The 21,849-nt window shown below is 34.1% G+C and overlaps 1 protein-coding gene and 1 long non-coding RNA gene across 3 annotated transcripts in view; one reads left to right on the forward strand and one right to left on the reverse strand.

The window, feature by feature from the left end:
• Positions 1 to 427: 427 nt before the first annotated feature.
• On the forward strand, positions 428 to 6,069 carry LOC138706655 (uncharacterized). The gene is made up of 3 exons (XR_011334042.1): positions 428 to 866; positions 1,635 to 1,849; positions 5,432 to 6,069. It is a non-coding gene; the product is annotated as an uncharacterized lncRNA (long non-coding RNA).
• Positions 6,070 to 6,511: 442 nt separating this feature from the next.
• Positions 6,512 to 21,849, reverse strand: part of LOC138706656 (propionyl-CoA carboxylase alpha chain, mitochondrial-like) — a 98,286-nt gene continuing 82,948 nt past the window's right edge. For both annotated transcript variants that reach the window (XM_069836200.1, XM_069836201.1), the window contains exons 13-15: positions 16,117 to 16,198; positions 14,771 to 14,876; positions 6,512 to 8,866 (exon numbers count right to left, since the gene is read on the reverse strand). In XM_069836200.1, coding sequence (XP_069692301.1) covers positions 8,751 to 8,866; positions 14,771 to 14,876; positions 16,117 to 16,198 — 304 coding nt within the window. In that variant the 3' untranslated portion in view covers positions 6,512 to 8,750. The remainder of the gene's footprint in view (positions 8,867 to 14,770; positions 14,877 to 16,116; positions 16,199 to 21,849) is intronic.

Consider the following 21,849-nt stretch of genomic DNA (forward strand, 5'->3'; position numbering starts at 1 on the left):
TTATTTTGACGTTTTTTTGCAATTGATACATTTTCTAAAGAATTGCATCTTTACGGGCCTCGAACTCAAGTAATGTCTGTTTGGCTTACAGCTCGTTAGTCGTACGCAAGGTACTTAGAATACATTCGTAGTGGTCGTAGGGTATCTGCAGCCGGACGTATCGTATCAATGCGACTCTGGTGTTCTATCTGTAAACTACGTTCACGATTTCATACATGAAACCGTGTTACAACTTATTAGCTTTTCAAATACAAGTTATAGTAGCTTTTCTCTCATCGCTAAATGTTGGCTACCATGCATACATGCACAATTTGTTTCACGTAGTAGCTTTGCCATCTCGCACCATCATAATGTAAAAGATTATACAGAATGAGAGTATAAATATTAAAAAGAAACTGAACTGACATTAAATTAGGCATAAATTAAAAATACATTTAATTCGGTGTATATTTTAAAAATTAATCGGTTCTCAGGTTAAACCAACAAGCAAAAATAATCGGTTAACCTTATGAAAATAACCGGTTATCAAAATAACCGGTTATTTTTGCCCATCCCTACTACGAGAACGAGAATACACTTCACTGAACACTGTAGACGCTGGAAGACCGTCGATGTCGGGAGTGTGATATGTGGTCGGAAGCGTCTGGAAATAAAACAGGAGGAGGAGGAGGAGGGCATTTTAAACAGCTCTAGTTAACTCGAGTTTTTCTTTAATTTATTAACAGGATTACGTTAATTCAAAAACTGAACAAACCAAACCAAACCAAACCTACCTGTCACTGATCCTCGATGATGTCCACCATAAATGCACCAAAGTTTTTTTTACCGAATTAGGCCTAAGTACAGTTTCACGAAGAGCTTTAAAGGTAAGCTAACATAGTTAATATAGGCTACACTTTGAGTATGAACGAATATCTACACTTCAGCATGAGTATACAGCTAGGTTAGGTTGATCAGACATCTTAAAATGCTTGGAACAGAACCTGATTTGAATAAATGTATTGTTCGTGGATTAATTCTTTAACATTTCGTTACCAAAGGATGGCAGATATCTATCCATACCCACCTACCGACTAAAATACGTATATGCAATGCATTCAAAAGCCTAAACAAACCAAACCTAATCTGTCACTGATATTCGACTTTACGAAAACTAGCTTTCTATCTATCTGTACCTATCAAACAGCTCATATGCGAGGCATGCGATCCCATCTCTCAGCTGGCCACTACTTACATAGCAACTTTCCACTCATTTTTCGGTGCGAAATTGGTATCGACATTTAATTCATTTGTTTATGGCACGGTACATATGATGAACGACGAAGCCAAGCACAAAAGTACATTGTAACTTGGTGTTGGTAAGGCAGTGGTTAAAAAAAATACCGTTCCCGGAAACTATACATTTAGAAAATTTGACTGTGCAGTTTACATTAGTACCTTTACTTAAATCATTTCGAAAAAAAAGTTTTATGTTACCGGAGGTATTTATTATTTTTATAGACTCTGTGGATGGAATTCTTCGAGAAATATTTCTTCCACATCGATTATACTTAAATCCTTTAATTATTTTATGAAATGTAGTGTTATTAATGCATTATGTGGTACTGTACTAGTCTGCTGCTTGTTTGTTTCAGTTAATTGAAAGGCATATGGCGGACCTTTTACACCGTAAATGTGCTGCGTTGTATTGCTGGAAATCTGACAGTGATGGGAAGTCCCGGTTATTCTGGTTTCCTGTGCCAAATAATGCATCGCTGGAGTCATTCCATGTCAGATAATCATGCTCAAGTACCATTTCTAACCTGACCTTTTTCAGTTTCAATGAAATTTGGTCAAGATGTTGCTTTATGTAAGATATTAATGTATACATAGCAATATAGCCATATATGTAAAAGTTTTTTTTAGTTATTTCCTGTGGAAGATATATTTAAAAGGAGTAATTTTATGTGCACTCTTTAACTAATGACATCAGAACTTGAAAATCAGTTGACATAGAAAAAAATGGCTTTGGGCTTATTTGAAATCATTTTAAAGAGGCTTTCTTTTCGTATGTGAACAGAATGTAATATCTATATAAATATTCTGTGAGTGTGAAAAATACGTAAAAAAAGTTTACCATGAATTTATGAAAACGTACAATTTTGAAATTCTGAAAAAAATATATTTGAATAGCCTATATACAGTATGTTTAACATATTGTTCATTTATATATTTTGAGTCATTGCATTATAAAGACAAGTTTGCTCTACAACAATGCATGTTTCTTTTTAATTTTGGCATTCTTTGTAGATTGGACTGTGTAAGTCCTTTCAGTAGTTGTTTGTAAATCAACTTGCATTAATATTGACTGCGTAGAAATATGCCTGATATCAGGTTTTGTAGAATAAGTGTAAGATGGTGATGGTCTGCTGGGGTGTAGAAATGTAATTTTCACTTGGTCTATTTCTTCTTCTTTGTGTAACACACATCCAATCTAGCAATTTGCCCTTGTCACTGCAGGCCACAAATCCTGATATTCTGTCATAATCAAGTTCATTGCTAAGAACAATGTTTTCTTCTTGAAAATTATCAACATGTGAATAGATTTTAGTTTTCAATCTCGTTGAGCTGATGGGGATGGAAGCATGTAGCCTTTGAGTTCCTGATATTGTGCATGATTTACTAAATCTTTCTTGTATTGGGAGGTGTTACTATATTCAGAGTAACATGCCTTTAGGTTCTGTAGACACCAGGTATAAAATTTTTAAGATACATTTTTGATCCGACAAGTTAAATGTAGAATAATGAAATATAAATCCTTCAATAACTGTCATAATTTGTTAGACCTAATGGTTATACAAATAAAACATTATCTTACAATCATGACCTAATGTTTTATTTGTATAACCATTAGGCCTAATAAATTGTGACAGTTATTGAAGGATTTATATTTAATTATTCTACCAGGTGTAAAGTTGAAGGGAAGTCATAATTTGGTCACTATATTGTCTTTGTAAACTGACTCGTGCTGCTAAGCATTTTACTGTTCCAGCAAGACTTACATGGTCCTTTTCCATGGAACGTGGCATTACAGGTTTAAGCTAGAAAATAAATAATTGTCACAAAAATGCACAAATGAAAAATTATATTTGTGCAAATTGTGAAATGCTTGTGCAATATTATAAATAATTGTGCAGAAAGATAAAATTAATAAAGTATGCAGAAACAAAAAGTTATGTGATTTGTTTCTTGGAGTTTTATTACTTTCAATCCATCTTATCACACTCTAGATATAGACTACTTATGTAAGTAAATCATTAGATGTAGGTATGTTTAGAATCAATTACTGCTGAATTTACATTACACTAAAATACGCTATTTTAAGGCAGGGTGCGAATTAAGATTTCTGATGAGGGGTGGGGGATAAAATCATAGATAGAGAATAATAATAATAATAATAATAATAATAATCCGTCTTGCTACAGCCCATGAAGGGCCTAGACCGACCAGTCGGCTGCTGGCCTCACGCCCACATTCTGAAGCAGAGGTGGACGATCATCCAACCAGAATGGCGGTATCTTGTGGTTAGCACGATGATCCCCCCAGCCATTATAGCTGGCATTCGCAACTGGATTTCGCTACCTATCGTAGCTCCCCAAGTGCATCACGATGCTGGGTGGGCACCGGTCCCATACACTGGCCGAAATTTCATGAGAAAATTTCTTCCCCCATGAGAACTCGAACCAGTGCGCATTCCATAATGCGAGTCCTAGGCAAGATGCCTTAGACCACGACGCCACGGCGCGGGACATAGATAGAGAATCCCATACATGAAATTGTTATTCTCATTCAATAAGCCTCAATGCTTGGTCGCACTGAGTTGCTTGTCTTGCATCTTGATCATAATAATAATTATATCCATGAGCAGGCTTAAGATAAGATGTGCAATTCCTAAGTTGTTGATTGTTGTCAGCTTGCTGGTGATGATAATACATCAGTATTATTTTCTTTTCTTACTTTATAATTTTGTATAATCGTATTAACTTTTAATAGAAAAAGCATCTTCTGGTGATCCCTGGAGAAAGAACTAAGGAAGAAACTAGTGAAGTGCATTGTGTGGAGTGTATGGGGCAGAAACATGAACATTACGATGAAGTGAAGAGAAATAACTAGAAGCATTTGGAATGTGGAAATGGAGAAGGATGAAATGTGTGAAATGGACAGACAGAATAAGAAACAAAGGTGAAGTAAGAATGATGCTGAAACTGATCAGAAAGAGGAAAAGGAATTGGCTGGGTCACTGGTTGAGAAAAAACTACCTTCTGAAGGATGCACTGGAAGGAATGATGAACGGGAGAAGAGTTTGGGGCAGAAGAAGATATCAGATGATAGACGACATTAAGATATATGGGATCATATGAGGAGACAAAGAGGAAGATAGAAAATAGGAAAGACTGGAGAATGCTGGTTTGCAGAGGAAGACCTCCCCTTGAGCAGAACATTATAAATGAGTGAATCGTATTAAAACAACTATATTTTGTGAAGGGGATAGAAATTATCCCTAGCAGGGATGTTAATATGAATTTATGAGAAGAGAATAACTTTCTAACAGAGGGGAAATCCTCCCGTTAATTCGCACCCTGGTCAAGTAGAAAAAAAACGTATTTTTCCGACATTTACGTTGGAGTTTAACCGAGCAGTAAAGACATCGGAGGTCGCTAGAACAATTTGTATCATTTACAAGCAGAATGCCATCAGCGAAAGCACAGCACGAAACTAATTTTTTTTTTCTGTTAATGATTTAATTGGAATATATGAAAAATAATTTATAGAATTAAATAATATAAATATAATAGAGAAGAATAAAAGTAGTATTAATCAATTTACGTCACGGCAAATGTGGGCAGTTCTTAAAAAAGCTATTTCAATGTCTGGGCAATAATGGATTTCTCTTCTAAAAGAGGCCTATTTTAACATATGGTGATCCACGTTCAAGAAGACCATCCGACTTTGATCCACGTCAAGCAACTCGAAAATTAGCCAATATGATAAACTGTGATCAGTCAACCATTGTACGACATATTTGCATTCCGTCCAAGAATTGGGATTATGGTTTTGAACAAGAACAAAAATCAACATGTTATCATTTGAAGGGGTGAGAATGAGATGTCCAAAGCCACACTTTTAACAAAAATGTTTTTTTGTGCGAGTTGATCTCTTAAAGATATGGGGAAGCTACTATTAAAATATTATACAAATTACTCAACAAATGATGTAAGCATATGCCAAGAAATTATAATATACTGGCATTAGAGTCTAATCTTTAATGTGCCCTCCTATGAAATTCTGTCTGTGTGGTTTAGGACTATATCATTCTCACACTTTCATTTGTGCTTCTTTGATTGTTCATCATCGTCTAGCTCGTCAATAACTTCGATCGTTTTTATTCCAGATTGTTACTGGAGGACGAAAAATAGTACCTTTACATCAACATCAACAACAAAAAGGAATGGCTGAGCCCTAACGAAAGCAATTCCCCTTGCAAAAGCTGGTGTCCATCACGTAAGCTAGTGTTGTGCATCTGGTGGCACAAAGAAAGCGTCATCTACTATGAATTGCTTCCAAGAAAAGTAACCATCATTACTGAGATTTATTGTAAACAACTCAGTCGCCTTGAAGCCGCAATTCAAGTAAAACGACATGGAAGACTGCATCAAGCTATTTTGCAGCATGTTAATGCCCATCAGCATACTGCTAACATTACAAAAGCGATTATCCAGGAGCTCGGTTGGAAAGTTACATTAACCATATTCTTCTAGTCTTGCTCTGTCACATTAATATATTTTCTGCTGTCTATTCGACAATTTCTAGGGAATTTTCTTTAATAATGAAGCTGATCTTCAAAATTGGTTTGACGATTTCTTCAACTTCAAACCACTGGATTTCTTCAGACGAATCGAAAAACTGTCAGAACGTATGGCGTCAGTCATAAACATTTCAGGAGAATATATTATTGAATAGTTTGTGTTTTGTTTATGTGAAATTAATTTGGATTTAATAAAAATGCTACGAATTTATGTGTCAACCTAATAGTACTGTTTATTTACACACTTTTAACACTTGTGTATCACTTATGATATTATTAAACTGAAGTTTAGTAGTATTATTAGTACTGCAGTAGTAGTATCTAGTATTTAGAAATCCCCAACCCTCTCCTTTTGCATGGCCTTGTCATACAATATTTCTATTATTTCAGTGTGTTATTTGTCAGCTCTTCATAGCATTCATGTTCACTATCATAAAATATAAAAAGTTTTTTTTTTTTTTTGTATTATCTCACATTTTTCTCAAACATATATAACTGTTTATTTAATTACTATTTTTATTATTTCTCATTTCCTGATTTTATTTCATAAAGTAATATATATATATATATATATATATATATATATATATATATATATATAACATACATTAAGCATCTAATAGGAAGGATATTTCAGCTTTATAAAAAGAGTTCCAACATTACAAATTTAAAATTTATAATTTTATTTCAGTATTTTGTTACAGAATTATATTTAGGATATCTGAGTGACAAATTGTAACAACAATTCATATAATAGTAGTTGTATTTAATAAAATGGCAGTCATTTAAATACCATCTTTTCTGATCTCAATTTTGAGATCACAAGGAAAGAAAAAATGAACATAAAATGTTATTGTTGTTGTTTTCTAATGCCAGGTGTTTAACAGTAAAATCATTTGACCTCTTGCACTCCAATATTTTTCAAAGATATCATGGTCAGCCAATGAAGCACAGATTTTGAGGTGTTCTGAATCCATTGCTTAGTTTGAGTTGCACAATGGGCAGTTAGGGGACTGATATATTCCAATTCTATGCAGGTGTTTGGCCAAACAGTCATGACCTGTTGCCAATCTAAATACAGCTACAGACTATTTTCGTGGTAAATCGGGAATTAACTGTGGATTATGATGCATAAAATGTAATACATAATATATCACACGAGATTTCATAATTTTATGATGCAGCTGTTTCTGTGTGTTTTAAGAAATAAATTAGTTTCCTTTGGTAAAACACTTGCAATTTGCGTCAAGCATTCGTAAGGAGACCACAACATTTGGTGAGAAAACATGCAGCAGCTTTGCAATTAAGTAATTGCAGCCTTAGGAAAACTTAACTTTCATCCATACAAAATTGTAATGGTCCACGAACTTAAACATTGTGATATGGAAAATCGTCTGAGATTTGCTAAACAGTTTCTTGAAATCCTGTCCAACAATATTGTTCTGTTAATGTCAGACGAAATATATTTTCATTTGTTTAAAAGTGTAAATAAACAGAACTTCCAGTACTGGGCAGAAGAAAATCCGAAAGAGATCAACATGCGACCGCTTCATAGTGAATGCATCACTGTCTGGTGTTCTGTTTCACAGTTCGGGTTTATTGGCCGATATCTTTTTGAAAGTGAAAATGGTGGTTTCTGTTTTAGTGCTGAAGTCGTATTCCAAAATGATGTAATCCACAATTTTATGGTCTTGAGGCTAGGAACACGCCTTGACGTGGAATCTGAAAGTGTGTGCGGAATTGAACTGAAGGATTAAATGGCATACCATAAGGAATACATTTATATTAACTTCAATATTGTCCATTTTATGTACAGTTGAAAATGGGGAAATATTTCTGCCTCGCCTCGTATAAAAATTGTAAAATTTTATCAAAGAATGAATTAAATTTATAAACGAAAATATAATATGCAGTGATAGCACTTGAAAATTAATCATGGAGGGTCTTTGTTATAAAAAATCAAAATGTCGGGTAAAAATCTGAAATTCTTGAATATGAATACAACTCGTATAATGAAATAAAACTTGTCTGGTACCAAAGCATTTAAATTATTTCAATTGGGGATGTGGCAACTTAAGAGCCCTTTTAGCAGCTGGCACTTACAGAAAAATTTCATCATCATCATCATTCACCAAACACGAATTTAGGCCATAAGTTGATCTGTTTCAGTCTCAGCTAGACAGGGTATAAGAGTAATTTTTGTGGACGATCAGGTAGACGTCTTCCTTGTGGATGGTAATGTAATACAGCATTAGATATCATAGTTGGTGGCATTCGTGACACATGTTGAAGCCATCTTTCCCTATAATTGAGAAGTTTTTCTTCTAATAGCTGCATGTGGAAAAAATTTCATTATAAGAAAATTGTGGGATCAATTAATGTATTGCTATAATGAAATATTGCTATATTACAAAATATCGACGTCCATTAAATATCAGAATGTAGAAACCATACAAATAATTTGCTAAATTATCCTAACACTTCGATCTTGTTCCAACAGTATTGCACTCTCTGAAGCAACAACAAAAATTTAGTCATTTTATCGTTACTTCAATTGTCTTACTTTGCATATTTTAAGAACTTTGATAATCGAGCACAGAATATTATTTTGTTTGTTTTCTGAAACAGACATTCAACAGGAAATTAACATAAAATGACTCCCAAAGTGAGATAATGTAACATGTCTACCAAATACAAAAATGCAGAATGATTCCAAACAGAGTTCATCAACATTGGAATAATGAGCTTGTCAAATGGTATTTAAAGGTTAGCAAATGTTCGTATAAGTTATCTAAACCTTCATATAATGATTTTCGCGAAATTGAGAATATGAGAATGAGATTATGGAAATGATTAGTTCCTTGCATGTGGACAACGGAACAAAGTCAGGAAGAATTATGGTCCATCACTCAAACTCGATGAGCACATCATCTTCACCCACTGTGTCCCCAGGTTTCACGTTCACTCTTTTAACTTTACCAGTTGATGCCGCCACAAGAGAGTTTTGCATCTTCATAGCCTCTGTACAAACAAAAAACGCGTACATATTTAATATAATATTATTTTGATTTAATAATATGATACTTTTTTTATTCTAAATGAGGCAGTAGAACAAGTGGATAGATTGAAATACTTGAGATGTGCAATAAACAGTACTGGTAACATGAGCTGCTGCTAGGAAGTCAAAAGGAGGGTAGCAAGGAAACTTTTAATAGAAAAAGGAGCATCTTCTACAAACCTAAGGAAGAAGTGCTTTGTATGGATTGTGGCATTGTATGGAGTAGGAACATGGACATTACGACAAAGTGAAGAGAAGCGACTAGAAGCATTTGAAATGTGGATATGGAGAAGACTGGAGCATGTGAAGTGGACAGACAGAATAAGAAATGTAGCTGTGTTGGAAAGAGTGAGTGAAGAAAGAATGACGCTGAAACTGATCAGGAAGAGGAAAAGGAATTGGTTCGGATTTCGGTCACTGACTTAGGAGAAACTGCATAACATAACAACGATTCCTTCCTGAAGGATACAGTGAAGGAATGGTTGTTACGTTATTCATGAGAAAACATATTAATGAATATGTAGTAGGAAAGAGATTCGTTATTGTGATATGATGCAACAAAATGTGTTTAATATGCTATCTGTTAGATTAACCAAGACCAAATGCAATTTTGAATTTATAGCATTTAAAGTATCAAGTAAGGTTCCCTTTCGTTATTTAATCTTGGCAAGGTAGAATTTAAATGACGAGTCACAATTTGGCTCATAAATATGGCCTTTTATAGCATACTGAATTTTTTTTTTTCAATAGGTACTGTTATTTGTGATATTTAATTGTCTTAAATTTTTAATTTGAAAATGTCTGTTGTATTTTTTGTGGTCATGGACTGTTAATATAAAATATAGTGTATTGCAGTGTTAAGAGAAAGTGTAATAATAATAATAATAATAATAATAATAATAATAATAATAATAATAATAATAATAATAATAATCATCATCATCATCATCCTTCACGAATTAGGCCTCTGTAGACCTGTTTCGGCCCCATCTAGCAGTCTTCTTAAAGGTCTTCCTGGTCGACGATGTCCTCTAGGTTTATATTGCATCATAATTTTTGGGATTCTTGAATTTTCCATTCTTCTTACATGATCTAGCCAATTGAATTTGTATCTGCTGATTTTTTCTTCTACTGACTCTACTTCTAATTGTTCTAAAATTTCGTCATTCCTTTTTCAGTCTAAAAGAGTATATCCTGCTGTCCTCCTCAAAAATTTCATTTCCGTTGCTTTGATTCTGTTCATGTCTTTTTTCTTTAATGACCAAATCTCGCTTCCGTATAAAAGGGTGGGTAATGCTAGTGTATTATATATTTTTATTCTTGTAGATTTTTGTACTAATTTAGCTTTTAATGCATTGTTTATTATTCCTAGAATTTGTGTAAATTTGGTAATTTTCTTGTTCACATCTTTTTCATTTTGATAAGATATTTCACAACCCAGATAATGGAAATTTTGCACTTGTTCGAGGCATTGGTTATTGTGTATTATCTTACTTCTGACTGGGTCTTGTCCTAAAAATGCCATTACTTTTGATTTTTGTGCTGAAATTTCCATCCCAAAATCTTTTAATATTTTTTTTTAATGTATACAATCCTCTTTGTAAATTATCCTCTGAATTGGAAATTATGACTTGATCATCGGCATAGAGTAAGGTATTTAATGTTAGAGCACTGGTTATTTTGATTCCTGATGTGTAGATTTGGTTCCATTTTAAAATAATTTCATTTATATAAATATTGAATAAAGTTGGTGATAGTGGACAACCTTGTCGAACTCCATTATTAACTAATTTTCTTTCGGATATACAGTTATTTATTTTGACACTTAATTTGCTGTCTGTGTAGATTTCTATTATATTTTGCAATAGCAAATTTGGAATATTTTTTTCTTGTAATATGTCGAATAAAAGGTCTCTTCGGACTTTATCAAAAGCTTTCTCAAAATCAATAAAAGCTATATGGGTTTCTAAATTAAATTCTCTTCTTTTTTCTAACAATAGTTTCATACTAAATAATGGATCTACACATGATCTTCCTTTTCTAAAGCCATTTTGACACTCCTGAAGGAAAGTTTCAGCATGTTTTTTTAATTTTTCATTTAAAATCCTACTAAATATCTTATAACATGTGTTGAGGATACTAATCCCTCTATAGTTTTCAACATTCTGTTTATCTCCTGTTTTATATATGGGAATAATTACACTATTTTTCCATTCTTCCGGTAAAGTGGCAGTCAGATATATTCTGTTTAGAAATCTTAATAATCTTTCTTGAAATAGATCTCCTGCATATTTATACAATTCTGAATTTAGGTTATCTTCTCCAGGTGATTTACTATTTTTCGTCTTCTTTAATGCTTCGTGTAGTTCTTCTTTGGTAATGCATTGTTCATCTGGTTTTTTTGTGTCCCAAAATTTTGAATCAAAAGTAGGATTGTTCCATAAGTTTTTGTAAAAATCTAGGAATGTTTCTATTTTGGGGCAAGGGTTTATCTTGGCGGATTCCTTTATGTCTCTGTTCATGTATTTTAAAATTTTATATGTATTGGGTTTCATTTTATAAATGTCAGCTTCTAAAAAAGATATAAACTCTTTCCATGATTGCCTGTGTCGTTTTCTAATTTCTCTGTTAGCTATCGCCCTTTTATGTTTATAATCTATTTCATCATTAACGGATTTTGTTTGAAGGTATTTTCTATAAGCTATATTTTTATTTTTTATGATCTCCTTAATTTCATCATCCCATGATCTTAATTTTTTTTTGTGTGAAAGCCTTATATTTTCCGATGCTCTCCGTGGCTGCCTGTGATATTTGAATTTTAATATTTTCCCATTCTTTGTGAATGTCTTCATCTTCAGGTATTTCTAACATTTTTTGTTCAAGTCTTTTTTGATAAAGCCAGCGTACACTGTCGTCATGGATTAATCTAATTTTGTAATGCATTAATTCTTTTTTGGGGGAATTTATCTTTGTTAAATGTAGCCATCTTGGTGTATATCTCACTTTTGCTGATACAAGGTAATGATCTGATCCAATGTCATAATAATAATAATAATAATAATAATAATAATAATAATAATAATAATAATAATAATAATAATAATATTTTCCACTATGACTCTGTGGCACAAGCGGTAGCATTTTCGGCTATCAATCCTGTGGAGCCGAGTTCAATTCCCTGCAAAGAAATGGATTTTCATTTCTGTCCCATATTTTTGCATATTTAGTGCTCCTTGGCCCTTATAAAACTTAGGTCAGTACGAGCTAGAGAGTTCAGTTATTGAAGGGTAGTGGTGATGATGATTGTGATGATAGTAATGACGATGATAGTCATCAATGGTAATGGTGATGATCAAGATAATTATTATTTACCGTATATAAAAAATCGCGAGTTATTTTAGGTTTGTTCTTTAAAGGATTAATATACACAGGCCTACTCTTTAAAATAAGTCTCGGTTTATTTAAGGTGATGTGTAGGACATTTCTCAAAATTCAGAATACCCTCACAGATGAGTTTGAAGCAACCAGTGGGCTAAGACAAGGGGATGCACTGGCGTGCATGCTGTTCAACATTGCACTGGAAAAGGTTATAAGAGATTCAGAAGTACAAACAACGAATACAGTTTATTATAAATCAGTACAACTCCTAGCCTATGCAGATGACATCGATATTGTTGCTAGAACAAGAACAGCACTGGTAGATGCATTTAACTCTCTACTGGACGCAGCAAAGAGGATGGGACTACAAGTGAATGAAAAGAAGACCAAGTACATGATATCTAACCCAAATAGAGCTTATGGTGCAGATGATTTCTTGGAGATTGAAAACTATAAATTTGATCGAGTAACTAATTTTAGTTATTTGGATTCTATAGTTAGTCAGGATAATGATATGAGCCTTGAAATTGGTAAAAGGATCTTCCTCGCTAATAGATGCTACTATGGTCTCGTGAGACATATTAGATCTAAAATATTAACCCCCCAAAGCAAAATTAGGATATATAAAACCTTGATAAGACCAGTCCTCACTTATGCCTCAGAAGCCTGGACAATGACTAAAAAAGATATACATAGATTAAACATTTTTGAACGGAAGGTTTTAAGGTCGATCTTTGGGCCAGTCAATGTAGATAACGAATGGAGAGCCCGATATAATCATGAATTATATGAACTTTTCAGTGAACCCAATATAACATCTTTTATAAAAATGGGACGCCTGAGGTGGGCTGGTCACGTAATGAGATTAGAGGACTCGGGACCAGCCATCAGAGTCCTCCAATATGAACCAGGGGGAAGTAGACGAAGAGGAAGACCAAAGGTCAGATGGGAGGATGGCATCAGGGAGGACGCCAGAACTATTGGAGTTAAAAACTGGATGAGTGTTGCTAGAAATAGGGATGAATGGCGGAAACTCCTATGGACAGCCAGGATCCATGATGGATTGTCGAGCTAAGGATGGTGATGTAGGACATTTCAAAAGTCAGTTCAAACATTAAACTGCTATGAATATTATAATATTTGAGATAGGGAAAAAACAAAAACATCACAGTGTTGGGCAAACAACGGGGTTTACAAAACATTGGGAAGATGTCATGTTGTTCTCTTGTTCAGTGTATAGCATTCTGTCTGCGACACCATGCACAGCATTTTGCAGATAATGTCTTGGAAGATTGGCAATTTTTTGCGATATGGCATCTTTCAGTTGCAGTAGGGTTGTTGGATGTGTCAGGGAAACTCGTTCTTTAAGTTAACCCCACAACCAAAAGTCGGCCGGATTAAAATCTGGAGATCGCGGAGACCACATTGTTGGAAAGTGCCTACTGATGACTTTGGTCGGGAAACGAACCTTAATTACGCGTGTTACTCTACTATTAATATTTTAATATGTTATTTTACAACGCTTTATCAATATCTTTGGTTATTTAGTGTATGAATGAGATGAAGATGATAATGCCGGTGAAATGAGTCCGGGGTTCAGCACCGAAAGTTACGCAGCATTTGCTTATATTGGTTTGAGGGAAAACCCCGGAAAAACCTCAACCAGGTAACTTGCCCCGACCGGGAATCGAACCCGGGCCACCTGGTTTCCCAGCCAGACGCATTAACCATTACTCCACAGGTGTGGACAATAATGGAATAAGACAGACTGTTACTGTAAACGGGGAGCGCTACTACTGCATGTTACAGAACTTCGTCATCCCTAGACTGAGGAATCACGATATGGAAAACATAATCTTCATGCAAGATGGCGCTTCACCCCACATCTTTATCCCTGCAAAACAATTAAGTTAATTACGCAGATGTTTGGCAATTGTGTCATCAGTAGGCACTTTCCAACAATGTGGCCTCCGCGATCTCCAGATTTCAATCCGGCCGACTTTTGGTTGTGGGGTTACTTTAAAGAACGAGTTTTTCTGACACATCCAACAACCCTACTGCAACTGAAAGATGCCATCTCGCAAGAAATTGCCAATATTCGAAGACATCTGCAAAATGCTGTGCATTGTGTCGCAGACAGAATGCTGTAAATTGAACAAGAAAATGGCGGACATCTTCCCAATATTTTGTAAACCCCGTTGTTTGCCCAACACTGAAGTTTTTGTTTTTTCTGTATCTCAAATATTATAATTTTTATAGCGGTTTAATGTTTGAATTTACTTTTGAAATACCCTATATTTTAGTGTTTACACATTTCCAATTACCCATTATACAGGCAGATAAGTGATTATAGTAGGCATTGTGCTTCACTGTAACATTTTTAAACTAAATTTTGAGGACTGAAAGAATAGACAGCCGATAAGCATGATGGAGTATTAGAAGTGGGTTAGTAAGTTCCCCTCTTCACTATAGAAGTAAACTGCACTTACCCACAACACAGACTTCCTGTCCTTCAGCAACTGTATCTCCAACATTGAATGATACCGACTTAACCATTCCTGGCATGGGAGACAGGACCACTTTAGAAACATCCATCTGAAACAACAAAATAACGCAAGGTGGAAAATATGTCAAAATATGTTATCAACAATAAAAATTATACCGCTATAGTGAGTACCTATTTCTGTATTCAAACCTTTGCAACTATCATTTTCATAGTTTAATTCACCTACCATTCAGTGGCAGCTCGAGAGGGGTAAGACTTGATGTTCCTTTGAATGATTGCTAAATTTTTCTGAAAATTACTGGAAGGCCTATAGCCCTTATGGACAAGCCGCCACTATCACTACGAGATATTTTATCCTCCATTTCAAGTAATCTCCCATTATTATAATAGTGCAATATGATGTTAGGATTTTGTAATTAAATGCATTCAACTAGAATATGTTGTTGTTGTTTTCTAATGCCAGGCGTTTGACAATAAAGTCATTTGACCTCTTGCACTCCAATATTTTTCAAAGATATTATCATGGTCAGCCACTGAAGCACAGATTTTGAGGTGTTCCGAATCCATTTCTTGGTTTGAGTTGCACAATGAGCAGTTAGGGGACTGATATATTCCAATTCTATGCAGGTGCTTGGCCAAACAGTCATGGCCTGTTCCAATCTAAATGCAGCTACAGACGATTTTCGTGGTGAATCGGGAATTAATTGTGGATTTTGATGCAGAGAGTTCCATTTTTTCCCTTGAGATTGTGTTATCAAATTTTGTATGTTGAAGTCTAAGTATGTAGATTTAATAAATCTCTTCACAGAGTAATACGTAGATTTAGTAACAGGTCTGTAAGTAGCAGTGCTGCCCTTCTTTGCTAAAGCATCTGCATTCTCGTTTCCCAGGATTCCACAATGGGATGGTATCCAATGGAATACAATTCTTTTATTGAGTGATATTAATTGAGAGAGCATTTTAGTTATTTCTGCTGTTTGAGATGAAGGTGTGTGTTTAGAGACTATTGATAGAATAGCTGCTTTGGAGTCTGACAATATAACTGCATTATTAAATTATTGATGTGGCATAGAAGATTCTTGAGACATTCACTTATTGCAATGATTTCTCCATCAAAACTTGCTGTTCCATATCCAAGAGATCTATAAAGTGAGAAGAGACAGCACGTAACACCTGCACCGGCACCTTGTTCTCTGGAGATCAAGGATCCGTCAGTGTATAAATGAAGCCAGTTTTATGGAGGTACCTAATATTAATTGTCTCTAAAGACAATTGTTTCATTATTTCAGTGTTTACTTCTAGAATATAAATAGATTTATAGAACCTTACCTTTGGTTTCTCTGGCATCATTTTCAAGAACTTGCTTGCTGTTTCAGTTAAGATCAGAAGAGTGAATATTGTTCCTCGATATCTGCAATTCAAAGAACATTTATCATCATTATTTTGTTCTTTGTTATTAATGTGATTTGAAACTATGACAATAAATTAGGTTTAGTGTGTCATACATTAAAGCATCGTTACTGGAAACCGTTGATTGAACAATAAAGAGTTTTGTATATAGATCTGAGATGATTTGAACATTGAAATTATATATATATATATATATATATATATATATATATATATATATAATGCTTCATGGCTGGGTGTTGGGGTCCTGGCAATTCAGTCATTTGCTGTGTGAGAAAATGCCTAACATCTTCCATTAGAGCTTCAAAATCTTCGCTCGTTCCTACAGACTGGATGTGGCATAGCTTTTCTTCCCACTCTTTCATTGGATGAAAACTTATATGATCACTTTGTGTATTTTCTGGATAAGATATTACATCTTCACTCTGTTGGAAAACTTGAACAGGATCCTGATTGTTAACTACTACAGAATTTCGATTTGTTGTTTCGAGGGGTTTTTGCAAACTCTGTTGATATGTAGCTGAGGTGTCAGTAATGTTTTTGTTAGGTAAAATATTGCTTGCGTTATTAAAATCTGATGAATGAGAAAATGCTGTAGTATACCTAGTGCCAGTTTTTTTCTTCTCTCTTCTGGATGGGCTTTACCCATATGTATATTTATTCCTGCATTGGATTTACATAATTTTCTGCAAATTAGACAACGTGCTGCTTCTTCATTTGTGCTATCTTGTGACATTTTATAAGATAATTGTATATCAAACAAAATATTCGTATTTCACTATTGTGACTAACGCATTTCAACATTTAAATTTATAAAAGACATAGTTCGGTAATATGTATATATATATATATATATATATATATATATATATATATATATATATATATATATATATATATATACTACTAGGTTCAAAAAGTTCCCGGAATTTTACTACCATTTTTCGTATTAATATATAACAAGGGATATTATACATTTGTTTTGTTGGTAACATTCATGATGTCATTTCCTTAAAGTTTGTTGATAATGGCAATTATTGGTTTTGAGTTGTAGGCAATTGTTTATCATAGTGTTTTGTTTGTTCGTCGCATTTTGTAATTATGTCCACAGAGCAAAGTACAAACATCAAGTTCTGTGTTTTGCTGGGGACATGATCAGTATGGCTGATGAAGATGGTGATTTCTTAAACAAAATGAAACTGGTGCTACTTGTACGACCCAGTCCCTAAACGACAGTCATCTGAGTGGAAATCGAAAACATCTCCTCGGAAGCAAAAATTTCCTAGGGACACTTCCAAAGGCAAAGTTATTTTAAATGTTATGTTTTATTTAACGACGCTCGCAACTGCAGAGGTTATATCAGCATCGCCGGATGTGCCGGAATTTTGTCCCGCAGGAGTTCTTTCACATGCCAGTAAATCTACTGACATGAGCCTGTCGCATTTAAGCACACTTAAAGCAAAGTTATGTTGGAAGTTTTCTTCGACTCTCAGGGTCTCATGCACCATGAGTTCATTCCAGAAGGTCGTACTGTAACGAAAGAATTGTACGTAGAAACCCTCCGTCGCCTCTGGGATGCAGTGAGAAGGAAACGTCCAGAAAAGTGGGTAGAAAAAAACTGGTTCCTTATGCATGTGACAATGCACCTGCTCATCGCGCAATTATTGTAAAGAATTTTCTTGCCAGGCACAACATAACTGCTTTGGATCACCCACCATACTCTCCTGATCTCTCACCACCTGATTACTTTCTGTTTCCCCGTCTGAAAAGTCATCTGAAAGGACGAAGATTCAATGCTGAAGAGGTTATCGCAAACGCAACGAGAGCACTAAGACGGGTTTCACAAAATGGCTTCCAGGCCTGCTTCCAGGAACTCTACACGCGTTGGCAAAAGTGTGTAGTTGCGGAAGGCAACTATTTTGAAGGGAATTCTGTAGAATAGTGTTTAAGGTACGTTGTTTCTATGATGCTAACAAATTCCGGGAACTTTTTGAACCTAGTATGTATATATGAAGATTCCACTGTAAGAATGATGGATGTCACTTTCTTGTCGAAAATGAACCAAGACTGTCAATGCATAGCGTAAGACATATAGAATGTACATAGAGAGTTCTATGGCATTAACACTGATAGTCATTGTCCAGTAATGATCGGAAAATCACAGTTAAGCTTTGAGCGCTAAGCATTTCAAACTTTCAATTGCTTCTCCTGCAAAATGTATTCCAAATGACATCCATAATTCTTGCAGAGGACTATATATATGCTTTATTCTCGCTCTAAACTCTGGCCTGCTGGCCCTTCACATTTTAGTCATTGAAATTACAACACTATGTTATGCCTATTTTGATACAAAGATTACAACTTCTCTGATATTATTAGACGTAGACGTAATTTAACTTTAAAAATACAATCATTATGTCATTACCAGGGAACGGATTTATATGGACTAAAAATATATGAAATATGTAAATATATATGTAGTTATTTTTACCAAAATATGGAATTAAATATGGATTTTTACCAAAATATGGAATTAAATATGGACTTAAAATTATAAAAAAAATGACTATGTACGTTAAATATTGGTACATTTTAATCAAACTAAACAAAAAATATAATGGACGTACCTTATCTTCCAATGTAGTTTCAACAAAACACAATTTTTATTGTCTGTTACCATAACAATAGGTTACAAACATTTCTTTCAAGTGCTGAAAAGTGAATCTTCTTCTATTGTCTCTGAGGATAGATTTATACTGACTAAAAGAGCGTTCGACGTCACAAGAAGTAACTGGTACATAATTCAATTTCACAATGTCTGCTGGGGATAAGTCCAAGTTAATCTTCACTGTTGATTCACCACTCATCACAGCAACAACCTTTTGTAGTTCTTCATATCCAGGGTTTTTTGAAAGTACAGTGTCCACCTTAGCTCTTACTGCATCTGCAACTTTACCTCTACCACGATTCAGTTGTTCCACAGTACTATTTATAATTTCAAAACTTTCAGATAGTGAAAGGTGCCTATTTTGGAGACTTTTGAGCGTTTTTATGATGCATGAAAATGTATGCTGAATGTGAGCTAAGTCATTCTTCACACTTATGTCACAGGTAACTGTTTTCGCAGTATCAATTGAGACTGCATCTTCAGAGTCCAATGCAAGGAGAACATTGTTAATAGAGTCTATATGTTCGGCATAATATTCAACTGCTTCTAGCCATGTACCCCATCTAGTTAAAATTGGCTTTGGTGGCAATGGAATTTCAGGGTACATTTCTTTCAACACGTTAACTCTACTGGGAGCTTTGAGAAATACTTTTTTCACTGATGAAATCAACAAATCTACTTTAGGGAAATTGTCTCTGACCACTTCTGCCACACGATGAAATGCATGCGCCACACAAGTAAAATGAGTCAATTTAGGATATACAACAGATAATGCTTGTCCAGCTTTGACCATATAAGGGGCAGCATCGCTAATAAAGAATAACACATTATCGTACATAATACCCTTTGGCCACAGGATACCCATAGCTTCGTTGAACAGTTTAACTATAGTTTTGTTATTGCACTTTTCTAGAACATCACAATGTAAAAGAATTCGTTCAGAATATTGTTCACTTAACAAACCGATAACTACATTACCAACAAGTCTACCTTCTTTGTCGGGAGTCTCATCAATGGAAACCCAAATTGAACTATCTTTAATTTCATCTCTTATCTTCTGTATTGTCTCATCGTAGATGGATGGAGCATACGTCTTCCTAAGTGTTGACTCATCCGGGATTGTATGTTGAGTATATTTTTCAAGGAATTCCCTGAAGACCTTATTCTTTAGTTTGTAGAGAGGAATATCAGCAGAGATGAGAGAACGGCACAGGTCGATGTTAAACTCAGATCTTACATTCGATGTTGTTGGTTGTGTTAAAAACAATTGTCTCTGCTTGGAATTTAGTTGTTTGTTGGCCTGATGTTTACTAGTTGTAATGTGTTGTTGCACCAGGAACTTTTGTGTAGATGATACTGCACACTGACACAAATTACAAAATAATATTTTATTGTCAGTTGATAAACCATCTTCTTTAAATTCTGAAATGTAACTTGTTAGTTTTGATTTTAAATTGACTGAATGACGTACTTTTGGCATATTTACCGTCTTTATAGTATGATTTACAAAACTGAACCTATGTGTACTCTGACTGGCATTTAACTGTTGAGCTGCACAACTGAAGTCTGTTAAAAATTTTAAATTAAATTAATACAGTTTTGTAACTTACTTTCCCATTGTTGATAGGACTGCTAATTTTCAAATAACTCTGATGTTAAAGGGATTACTGAACATGTGTTTAAATCTCTATTGTTGAAATGTATTTTTAAAAGTTAATGGAATTTTGTTTTGTTTTATTGTTAAACCTAATATAATATGGACTGTTTTATATGAAATATGGAAAATATATGGAAATTAACGAAAATATGTACTAAACTCTAAAATATGGAAAAATATGGAAAATAAAAGTAGGATTTTTCAACCCTACACATTGTGAAACATAAAGATAATGCAAAATATAAATTATATTAGCTTTATAAGTAAATATGTATTTACATATAAATCCTTTCCCTGGTCATTACTATCCCTGTCATCATAATCATTATCATAATTATCATCACCATTACTATCACCATTGTGAGAGTTTCTTATTCTTCCAGACGGAATGACTCTTTCTTCTTCTTCTCTCACTCTCTCGTCTGTCTTTTTCTTCCAGCTTTGAAAAACTGCACTAAAGATTCTTAAATATTGGAAAATAAATTAGAATAATTTCATTGTTTTTATTTGGCTATTTAACGACGTTTATGAACTACTGAGTTATTTAGCGTCGATGGAATTTGTGTTAGCGAGAGGAAGCCGAGGATTCGCCATAGATTACCTGACATTCGCCTTACGGTTGGGAAAACCTCGGAAAAAATCCAGCCAGGTAAACGGACCAAGCGGGACTCGAACCCACTCCTGAGCGCAAGTCCAGATCAGTAGGCAAACGCGCCATCAACTGAGCTACGCCGGTGGCCAACTTCATTGACAAATCCTGACTATTAAATATTACATGTCAAATATTAAAAAAATAAATTCTTAAGAAATACGTAAAGAAATATACAGACGTGGACAAATTATTAACAAAATTGACGATTTTTAGGATAATTCTATTTACAAAATTTGACTTTTCAATTTAGACTACAGTTGACAATTTTGCATATTTCTATCATTACAATAGATAGAAATATCCAAAAATGTCAATTGTAGTTTAAATTGAAGAGTCAAATTTTGTAAAAATATATAATAAAAATCTTCATACTTTGCTAATAATTTGTAAATATGCAAAAATGTCAACTGCAGTTTAAATTTAAGAGTCATATTTTGTAAAAATATAAAATAAAAATCCTGAGTTTTGCTAATAATTTGGAAATATCCAAAATGTAAACTGTAGTTCAAATTGAAGAGTCAAATTTTGTAAAAATATATAATAAAAATCTTCAGGTTTGCTAATAATTTGTAAATATGCAAAAATATCAAATGTAGTCCAAATTGAAGAGTCAAATTTTGTAAAAAAATATTTAATACAAATCTTGAATTTTGCTACTAATTTAGAAATACGCAA

The sequence above is a fragment of the Periplaneta americana genome, chromosome 9 (genome assembly GCF_040183065.1).
Source record: "Periplaneta americana isolate PAMFEO1 chromosome 9, P.americana_PAMFEO1_priV1, whole genome shotgun sequence".
NCBI lineage: Eukaryota > Metazoa > Arthropoda > Insecta > Blattodea > Blattidae > Periplaneta > Periplaneta americana.